At 58.1% G+C, this 9,983-nt stretch overlaps 1 protein-coding gene across 6 annotated transcripts; it reads right to left on the bottom strand.

Annotated features, from left to right (window-relative positions):
• Nucleotides 1-4,282: 4,282 nt before the first annotated feature.
• Nucleotides 4,283-8,876, bottom strand: RNASEH1 (ribonuclease H1). Of its 6 annotated transcripts, none has more exons than XR_009448047.1 (8): nt 8,653-8,875; nt 8,327-8,439; nt 7,439-7,600; nt 6,908-7,007; nt 6,683-6,737; nt 6,274-6,358; nt 5,655-5,799; nt 4,283-4,626 (listed from the first exon to the last, which is right to left on the bottom strand). XR_009448047.1 is itself a non-coding variant. In XM_059660620.1 (8 exons), exons 1-8 carry the CDS (start codon nt 8,772-8,774, stop codon nt 4,556-4,558), a joined length of 849 nt encoding a protein of 282 aa, XP_059516603.1. In that variant the 5' UTR covers nt 8,775-8,876; the 3' UTR covers nt 4,283-4,555. The 6 variants fall into 6 exon arrangements, 4 of the variants coding, with proteins under 4 accessions (XP_059516603.1, XP_059516602.1, XP_059516604.1 ...); XR_009448048.1 differs by having other exon boundaries at nt 5,655-5,779; nt 6,274-6,354; nt 8,653-8,874; XM_059660620.1 differs by having other exon boundaries at nt 6,274-6,354; nt 8,653-8,876.
• Nucleotides 8,877-9,983: the final 1,107 nt, after the last annotated feature.

Here is a 9,983-nt window from a genome sequence, read left to right as displayed (position 1 = left end):
GTCAGGGCACGTGTTGGGGTTGTGGGCTCGATCCCCAGTAGGGAGCTTGCAGGAGGCAGCTGATCCATGATTCTCTCTCATCATGAATGTTTCTCTCTCTCCCTTCCTCTCTGAAATCAATAAAAAATATACAGTATATATATTTACAAAACAGAAGAAACAAAAAAACACAAAAAGATGAGCGTTCTGAAGGTCAAAGAGACGGGACCACCTGAGAGAGTGGATTGGATGTGGAGGGTGGAGGCTGGAGGGGAGAGAAAACAGGACACCCGGCCTCCGGCTCAGCCCCCAGGTCGTGAGCGCCGCTGAGGTGGGTGCTGCTGCTGAGGCGCGTGGTAGGTGTGAGGCCAAGGGGAGCTCAGGCCAGGTCCGGGAGGGCGTCCGGCTGGAGGCACAGGTGTGGGCCATCAGCCTACCTGGGCTGTAAGGTCACCGAGGGTGTGTGGACAAAGCACAGGGCAAGGAGGGGCCCTGGGACACCCCAATGTGTGTCACCGGGAGATGAGCCAGAAGAGGCGCTGGGCAGGGGTCCCCAACGAGCTGAAGGAAAAAATGTAAAAATAAAATGCTCCTGAAACATCACTTTTTATCCAGGTGCCTCCGTGTGGCATCCAGGGACCAGTGAGTGCGGCCGGAGGTGGGGACCTGCAGACGGAGCTGGGAGCAGACTGGTGGGTCTTCTGTTCTATTCGTTGGGAACACTCAGAGCATAGGGCCCCCCGGCCGTGCAGTGTTTGTGGGGAGCACCTGCTGTGTCCCCCTCGCTCTGTGCCTTCTCCCCCAGCCGGTCAGGCTCAGTGCCTCCCCAGTGGCCACCCGAGGACCTCGCTCCCAGAGACCCAGCGGGTGGCGGGAGCTCTGGCTGGCCGCCTGGACGCCCCTGGGGCTGGCTTTCCAGAATTTGTATTCACTGGTTGTAGAGAGAGGAAGGGAGAGAGACACGTCAGTTTGTTGTTCCACTTCTTTATGGTTCATTGCCTCCTCTCCGTGTGCCCTGACCGAGATCCAACCCGCAGCCTTGGCCGATGGGGATGACTAACCCTCAGAGCTCCCGGCCAGGGCCTTGGGAGCATTTCACAAGAGCTGACAGGTCTTTGTTTGCTTAAGCCGCTCGGATTCCTGTCGCCTCCCACTAAAGTGCCGGGTTAATAACGCTGAGGGCAGGGTGAACTGTCACCCTCTGGTTCGGCGCCTGGCGCCTGTGCGAGGCCTGTGGTGTGGGACCTGCGGCGGGTGCACACCCTGCAGTGTCCCTGGGAGGAAGGGAGAGGGAGAGAGAGAGGGAGAGGGAGAGAGACATCGAGGAGAAAGAGCCATCGCTGGTGGCCTCCTGCACAGCCCCTGCTGGGGATGGAGCCCGAAGCCTGGGCCTGAGCTCTGACGGGAGGGGTCGCTGTGAAGCACAGGCCCAGCTGTCGGGACGCAGGGTCAGCAGTGAGGGCCGCGGGTGACCACCCGGGGCAGTCCCGACCCTCCCGCCCGGCACAGCTGGCCAGCTCCCCGTGGGCACACAGACTGCAGGAGACTGGCACGGTGACACTGTGCGGAGATGGCTGAGCGTCCCTGAGGCCGTTCCTTTTCTGTCTGAAAATTCCAGTAGTACCACTCTTCTTAGGAAAAGCCGCGCATTTCGAAGGAAGAAACACCGCCCTGGCCGGTGCGGCTCAGTGGGTGAACCCCTGGTTTGCTCCCCGGTCAGGGCACATGCCCAGGGCTGTGGGCCCAGCCAAGGGAGAGGGAGAGAGATCGGGGGGTGGGGGGGGCGGGGAGCATATCAGTCTTCGCAAACAGCTGAAGTTTTGCTCTAGATTTCCAGAGGCATAAACAAGAATTGGGTCTTCAGCTTTGTTTGAGACCAAACTGGTTCTGGCTGCTGAGCAGTCCCAGGGGTTTCTCTGTGTGTAACACCTGTGCTGGGCGGGAAGCAGAAACACGAACCCCAGCAACCGAAACGTGTGAGGGCGAAATCTTCTTAGTAACAAAACCCCACAAGGATATGTAAGTAAGACCCTGAAATCTGAGCTGTAAGATCGCTTTTCAGAAAGCAAATCTCACTCTGATGAAAAGCAAACTTGTACCGACATGACAAGCCCCACCAGTCGGGCACCTGCCAGAGGTCAGAGGAGGGCACATTCGGGTCCTTCTCATCCTGGCCAGCGCCTGTGGAGGGCTGGGTCGGACCTGGCTGGCACCCGGGCACCGGGCAGACCACATATGTAGCCCTGGCAAGTCACCGTTACGTAGGAACAGTTACAACTTAAAAAAATTTTTTTAATGTGTTTTTATTGACTTTAGAGAGAGGAAGGGTGAGTGAGAGAGAAACATCACTTGCTTGTCTGCCATACACACCCCAACCGGGGATGGAACCCGTCACCTGGGTATGTGCCCTGACTGGGAATTGAACCTGCGACCTTTCGGTTATGGGGCGACGCTCCGACCCCCTGAGCCACATGGGCCAGGGTGGAACAGTTACAGCTTTTAAAGACCAAGATGTGCAAATCTTTAAAATTTTCTTTGGCACTTCTTGATAAAAGCACTATGCAAGTTTCAAAAAATCTTTGACATAATCATTTATTTCTGTCTTTTCTAATTATCCTTTTACCATAGAAACATACGGAAAATGACACAAAACAAACATATAACTCACTGAATTATATGGTGGATACCCCTGTACCCCCAACCGGGTCAAGGATCGGAACTGGCAGATGCCCCCCCAGGGCTCCCCAGGCGGAAGGAACCCTGGCTTCACAGGAATGACTGCTCGTGAGTCTGCGGCACTCGACTCGGCTCCTTTTCCTAAACGTGGTCTCTCTGGTCTCTGACTCACAGCCCCTCCTGCTCTCTGTACAGGCGGGCCGATGTCCTAGTGCAGCGGTTCTCAACCTGTGGGTCGCGACCCCTTTGGGGGTGGAATGACCCTTTCACAGGGGTCGCCTAAGACCATCGGAAAACACATATATAATTACATATTGTTTTTGTGATTAATCACTATGCTTTCATTATGTTCAATTTGTAACAATGAAAATACATCCCGCATATCAGACATTTACATGACGATTCATGACAGTAGCAACATTACAGTTATGAAGTAGCAACGAAAACAATGTTATGGTTGGGGGTCAGCACAACATGAGGGGCTGTGTGAAAGGGTCGCGGTGTTAGGAAGGTTGAGAACCGCTGTCCTAGTGTGTCCTGAGTCGGAGCTAGCGGTCGGGTGCTCACGGTGCCGCCTAGCGCTCTCCTCCGCCCTCGTGTGCCCTGCAGGTAGCAGCAGGATCCAGAGGCCAGATGATCTAACCACGACCCTTCAGTTCGAGGGCCGACGCTCTAACCACTGGGCGACCGGCCAGGCGGCTGGAGCGGTTTTAGAAGTTGCCTCCACTCCTGCTTGGTTTCCCCGTGATGGAGTTCATGCGGGAAAGGCAGGCTCAGTGCCAGGATCATTAACTCGGAAGGGGACCGATTAGGGTGTTGTACTTATTGTATAGCACGTGTGTGTGTGTGTCTCCTTGGCCTTCATGCAGACTGACCACTCCCACCAGCCCACGCTGGGTCCTGGCCCAGAGCCCACCTCTGTCTGTTCCCTGGACATCCCAGGGGTCTCCAGCGGGTTGCCTTGCCTCCATCCTGCCCCCTGCAGGCCGTTCTCGGTGCAGAAGCCCAGCTCCCATCACAGCCTGTGGCTCCCAGTGCCTACCCTCCACCTCCTACACCCCACCCCCAGCCCAGGACCCTGCCTCCGGCTCCCTGTGCCTCTGCTCCGCACACTTTTCCTGCAGGTGGGCTTGTGGGTCCCTCCCCTCCTCCCCGTGTCAGCCCAAATGCCATTCAACATCCAGCTTTCCCGGCCACACCAGCAGGTGCAATTCTGCTTCCTGTCCCCTCCCGGCCCCCCCCCCCCCCCCCCCAACACACACGCTGGCCCTTCTCATTCCTCTTTATCTGTTATAGTCCCACCTAGCACTTGCCTCCACGTGGCTTGTCTCCCGTAAGAACTCGAGCTCTGAAGGGGTTTTTCCTCCCCGTTTGCTCACTGTCCTGCACCCAGAGCAGGCAGCCAGGACGTACTCGCCACGGGAGCAGATATCCAGCATCCATCGGGGCGGCTGAGATGGCGGAACCAGGCGTGGGCTCCGCGGGGAGAGGCTGGGCTTGCCGAGGAGCCCGGCCCACCCCATCCCTTCAGGAGTGACGTCAGGCAGCCCAGCCCGTGTGGACACCCACTGCCTTTCTCTGATCTGCACGCGGCCCCCCTGCCAAGACACGTGAGAAGACTCTGCACTGCTTGGCCAAGGTTTATTAGCGCCTCCTCAGGAGTCCAGTCCCAGCACTGTGTCCAGGCTGCAGCGAGAGCAGTGGGAGCGCAGACGCCCAATCAAGCTGGCTCTCCAGGAAGTTTTACACCTCGGACCCATGACTGTGCAGGTCATCACGGGAGTCAGGACACCAGCTGCTCCTGAGTGGGCGTGGGAGGGCCTCTCCCCTCGTGCGCTCTCACTGCTCCCGCGGGAAGTGACCGATGTCCCGGGCGCTGGCCGCTCAGCCCTCCGCCTGCTTAGCTCCTTCTCTCGCCAGCCTGTCGGCCTCCTCGTTGCCTGCAAACCCCGAGTGACCAGGAACGTGCATCTGTGAAACGAATTTCCCTTTTACTCCTGCATCCTCGTGGCAGCTCAGCCTCTGGGAGCTGAGGAGGCGGCGCCCCGCCCGCCCCTCCCCTGCGGGCCACACCGCAGGGCTGATTCCTGCTGCACGTCCTGGACACACGGACACAGCCCCATCCTGACGCTCCCAGCCTGGACCTGCCTGTGCGTACTGCTCTTTCCCATGTACGACGGGTGTGTAAGCTTTCCAGGCAGAGCACGTGTGCACCAGGCGTGTGCAGCAGGGTGTGTGCGCCAGGGCGGGTGCCCCGACACTCACAGCCCTGAACCCGTGGGAAGGCTGCCGTGTGTGAACACGGTTCACGCGCGACAGCGAGCTTCCCGCAGCGCAGGGGAGGGAGACGGGCGCTGTCTAACTTGCTCCCGGTTGTTTGAAAAAGTAATTTTAACAAAACTCATCTCTTATAAAAAATACTTCCCTTCCGGAAAGATAGTCTTCTTACTAAGGTCTCGTCACACAGTCTAACACGATTATTTTTTAAAATTATTAAAGTTATTTTTTATTTTTATTTTTTTATTTTCTTAAAAATATATTTTATTGATCTTTTACAGAGAGGAAAGGAGAGAGATAGAGAGTCAGAAACATCGATGAGAGAGAAACATCGATCAGCCGCCTCCTGCACATCTCCCACTGGGGATATGCCCGCAACCCAGGTACATGCCCTTGACCGGAATCGAACCTGGGACCCTTCAGTCCACAGGCCGACACTCTATCCACCGAGCCAAACCGGTTACGGCTATTTTTTATTTTTTTAATATATTTTTATTGATTTCAGAGAGGAAGGAAGAGGGAGAAAGAGACAGAAACATCAATGATGAGAGAGAATCATTGATTGGCTGCCTCCTGCACGCCCCCCACTGGGGATGGAGCCCGCACCCCGGGCCTGTGCCCTGACCGGGAATCGTACCGGGGACCCTTCAGTCCGCAGGCTGACGCTCTATCCACCAAGCCAAGCCGCCAGAGCTTAACAAAATTATTACGAAGACACTCACCCACTGGATGTCCACGCCCTGGACAAGCCTGTCCAGCTCCATGAAGTCCTCCTTGTTGGTCACCGCCTTCCCGGCGCTCGTCCTCCATCCGTTCTCCTTCCAGCCCGGGACCCAGCTGGTGATGCCTGGAAGACACGCCTCCAGACTCGAGCCTCGGATGAACCGCCTCTCCCCGCCCACCTGTATTCCGGGCAGCACCCTGGCCCGCGGGCCTGAAGCCCTCCCTCTCCTCCGATTCTAACCGCACTCGGCCTACAGCTCTCAGCCGGGATGTCACCTCCTCCAGGAAGCGCCCCAACCTCAGCATTGCCCCCTGTGCTCCCACAGTTTCCCAAGAAGCCGCCAGCACGCCATCCTGTCACTCACACGGGGAGCCTCCAGGGCCCCGAGCAGGGCCTCACCTGCGTCCTGCCCTGGCTCTAGTCCCAGACCCTGTGGCAAACCCTGGAGCAGCAGACCTGGGTCCCAGACCCGCACCCTTCCCTTCAGATCTGAAAAACCTAATGCAGCCCCACTGACATGAGGGTCCCCCCGATACAGTGCCCCCCAAAAGGGAAGGAAATACCTATTTCCCGGCAAATTTACTAGAAAAACCCAGAAGGCAGGCGTGAAAGCTCACCGTTGATGGTAAACATGCTGTCTGTGTACAGGACCAGCTTCGTGATGTTCTGAGCCCTGGCTTGCTCGATGGCTTTGCAGGCTGCCTTGAAGAGAGAGGTCGGTCGTCACCACGGAGCCTGCTCAGCTCCCGACAGACAGACGCTCAGGGACTTCAGACGCAGCGTCCCTTTCCTGTGCGGACTGCGATGCTGACATTCCCACGTGAGATAATGCTACGTACACAATGCCGCTCACACACCTATTGGGCGTGTTCCATCCTTTTTCTAGAAAAGCCCTATCCTTCATCACTGTCACCAGCCCACACAGCTCCTCTGGACTCGGACTGTCTCACACAGAGAGCAGAAAGTGCGTTACGTTCACAGTCGAACACGCCCGTACACGTTACGGAAAATTATCTGGTAACTTACATGAATCTCTGCTCTTTGGTTTGTCTGTCGCCCAGGAAGTCTAACGCCCACATTTCTGGTTTCAAAATAGTAGAGAAAAAATAACGTTATAAGCACAGATGTTCTAATTTGACCTACGAGAGGCTCGCACGAAAGCAGCCCTTAGGAATCAGGCCGAGCCGCGGACGGTGCAGAACGTGGCCTGGCGAAGCCTGCAGCCCAGCCCCCGCTGCGCGGTTCACTCACAAAGGGTGGCCGGGCCCCCAGTACACGCCGATGCCCGCGCGCGCCCGCCGGCGCCCATTGCAGCTGCAGCAGCCGTCCGTGTAGACGATGACGTACTCGCCTGGAGATGGAAGCTCAGTGAGTGCCCGCCTCCCGGGAAACCGAGACTCACCCACAGGTTTACTACGGGGGAGCTCGAGTTTCCATGTAAAATGCCCTTTCGGCTAAGAATGAGGACGTTACCCATCAGCTCCAACTTCCCCCATTCAAAAGGGGGAAGAGTGTTTATACATACAGTTTCATTATACATTAAAAATAAGAAATCTGCCCTGACCGGTTTGGCTCAGTGGATAGAGCCTCGGCCTGGGGACTCAACGGTCCCAGGTTAGATTCCGGCCAAGGGCAGGTGCCCAGGTTGCAGGCTTGATCCCCAGTGTGGGGCCTGCCGGAGGCAGCTGATCAAGGATTCTCTCTCATCACTGATGTTTCCATCTCTCCCTCCCTTCCTCTCCGAAACCAACACAAACATATTAAACAAACACAAAGACCCACCCATGTAAGAGAACGTGTCCTTGCCCACCGGCGGGGCTGCCTCCCCGGCCTGCTTCACATGCTTTGCCTGCGGCTCCCCGTTCTCCTCCCCCGCGGCCAGGGGCTCCCGGCATCGCTTGCTGGCTCTCACTTGTGATTCTTGCACGAGCTTATCTTCCTGCCCTGAAAGACGGGGTCGGCTCAGAAGCCAGAAACAAGGAACCCGACACACAGTGACTAAGAATCCGCAAGTTCAGCGAGTCCTCCAGTGTCGCGAACACCGAGTCAGACCTAAGTGCCCACTGTATGTGGCCCCGTGAAGAGGAAAGGACTCTGATGTCCTGTGAAATTATTCTAAACCCAGGACAAGCTGACCAGGACCACGTGAAGGTGAGAGCAAAGCTTCTGTTAAACATGAACCTGGTTTGGATGGATCGGCAGAGACACAACGGGTTACGAACCCGCTGGGATCACAGAGTGAAAATCTCAGGGGCTCTTCCCCAGAAAAAACAAAGTCCAAAATTTTGTATGGAAACTAGAGAACTAGGCTGTGACACCTGGGAGGGGAGAGGCCGGGCACAGGGGCACCTGGGAGGGGAGAGGCCGGGCATAGGGGCACCTGGGAGGGGAGAGGCCGGGCACAGTTACAGGGGCACCTGGGAGGGGAGAGGCCGGGCATAGGGGCACCTGGGAGGGGAGAGGCCGGGCACAGGGGCACCTGGGAGGGGAGAGGCCGGGCATAGGGGCACCTGGGAGGGGAGAGGCCGGGCACAGTTACAGGGGCACCTGGGAGGGGAGAGGCTGTGCAGTTACAGGGGCACCTGGGAGGGGAGAGGCCGGGCACAGGGGCACCTGGGAGGGGAGAGGCCGGGCACAGGCGAAGGTGACAGTGATGTGCGTGGGGACTACCTGTCGATCCAGGGCTCCCCGAGCTCCTGACGAAGGCCCAGGCTTCCTCTTCGGTGGCAAACTTCTTGAACCGGGCGGCGGGGAAGCGGTCCACCTGCGCTCTGCACTCGTTCCTGGAACAGAGGCGACGTCACCCCCCCACGCCCGGCATCGCTGTGCCCCTAGGACCTAGATGGTGCTTCCCGGGGCGGGCAGCGGGCAGCCACGCCTGTCTGCAGGGTCACCGAGCGCACACAGCACGTGCCTCCCCGACGCCCAGCACCACTCAGCCCTGGGGTCTCCGACCACCAGCCCGGTAACCACTTCCGGGGCGGCGGCGCTCTCACCAGGTCAGGAAGACCCCGGCCTTGCGGCCCCTCCTCACGGCGTAGAACATGCCGAGCCCGCGGCTGCCGCAGCGCACGGCGGCCAGAGCGACTCTGTGCACCGCGCCCAGGAGCCGGGTCATCGCTCGCTCCCGGGCCCGGGCCGGACCCCTGGCCCTCGGCTCCGCGCCGCCATCGCGCGGAACAAACTCCCGGCGGCGGCGCGGGGAGATGACGTCAACCCGAGTGGCGAGCTCGGTGGGCGGGGCCTGGACCCGTGCGCTCCTCTGGTTCGTCGATTTCCGGGATGTCACTGAGAAAGTGAGGTCGGGGGGCAGGTCCCGGGGCGGGGCGGAGCCTGGATCTAGGGCGGTGGGGGGGCGGGGCCACACGGGGGCGGAGCCTACGGAGGGGCGCGGTCTAGGGCGGTTGGTTTGCGCGGGGGTGTGGGCGGGGCCTTGTGTGGGCGGGACCCGGGAGTGGTGGGCGGGGCCTGGCGTCCTCCGGGCTGGGAAGCCGATGGGGTTGTAAATGAGAGGGTGTACCGGAGGGGCCCAGCGAAGGTGCTGGGTGACAGCTGCCCCCCGCCCCACAACGTGATCGCGGGGTCACACCTACTTAGGCGCCGCTTCTCCAAGTGAATTGCTGGCTACGCGCCTTTATCACAGAGACCACTTGTATTTAAAACGTAAAACAGGGGAACGGGGCGGTGAGAACTTCCCGTGAAATATGTTCGTTAAAGTGCAGATTTTAGTCTGCACATTACATGTTTTATTAAATTTGAATAATGTCTTTGAAATGGACATTTATGCTTTTTAACTGCTAATTATTGGTTCTAAAATAATGAATTACAAGGATCATGGTAGGGGTATCGCTAAGAAAACTCTTTGGCGGGAGAAGGGTGTTAACAGCTCTGGGTGTCCAATGCGCTGGGAGCGCCCCGCCTCCCGCCCCCGCCCCATCCTTCCATCCGCACTCCCAGGTTTCAGCTAGTCACCTGGGTGGCCTGACCAGTCGGCCCTTCAGCCTAAGTAGCGGTAGAAAATGCCCCCCTGGTAGCCCATGGGACGTGGGGAAATTACTGAGCTAAGGGCATTTTAACTGCAATCTTCCAGGGGCAGTGTTCTTTTGTTATCTATTTAACCGATGACCCTACAGGTGGTCAGCAATGGTACCCCTACAGGGACCTGTTAACAAGAACGATGCCAGCACAAGTGTGACGCCTGAGGATGCCGCACCCAGGCTTGTCAAGTAACTCTGCCGACCTCGGTCCACACGTGCGAGCGGGGCTGAGCTTCTGGGTGCAAGGACACTTGCATTGTCCTGGAGGCCTAAAGAGAACTCGCTGTGGA

Source organism: Myotis daubentonii, chromosome 12, assembly GCF_963259705.1.
Source record: "Myotis daubentonii chromosome 12, mMyoDau2.1, whole genome shotgun sequence".
Lineage (NCBI taxonomy): Eukaryota > Metazoa > Chordata > Mammalia > Chiroptera > Vespertilionidae > Myotis > Myotis daubentonii.
The sequence above is the reverse complement of the archived record's forward strand: the minus strand, read 5'-3'. Positions and strand labels throughout refer to the sequence as shown.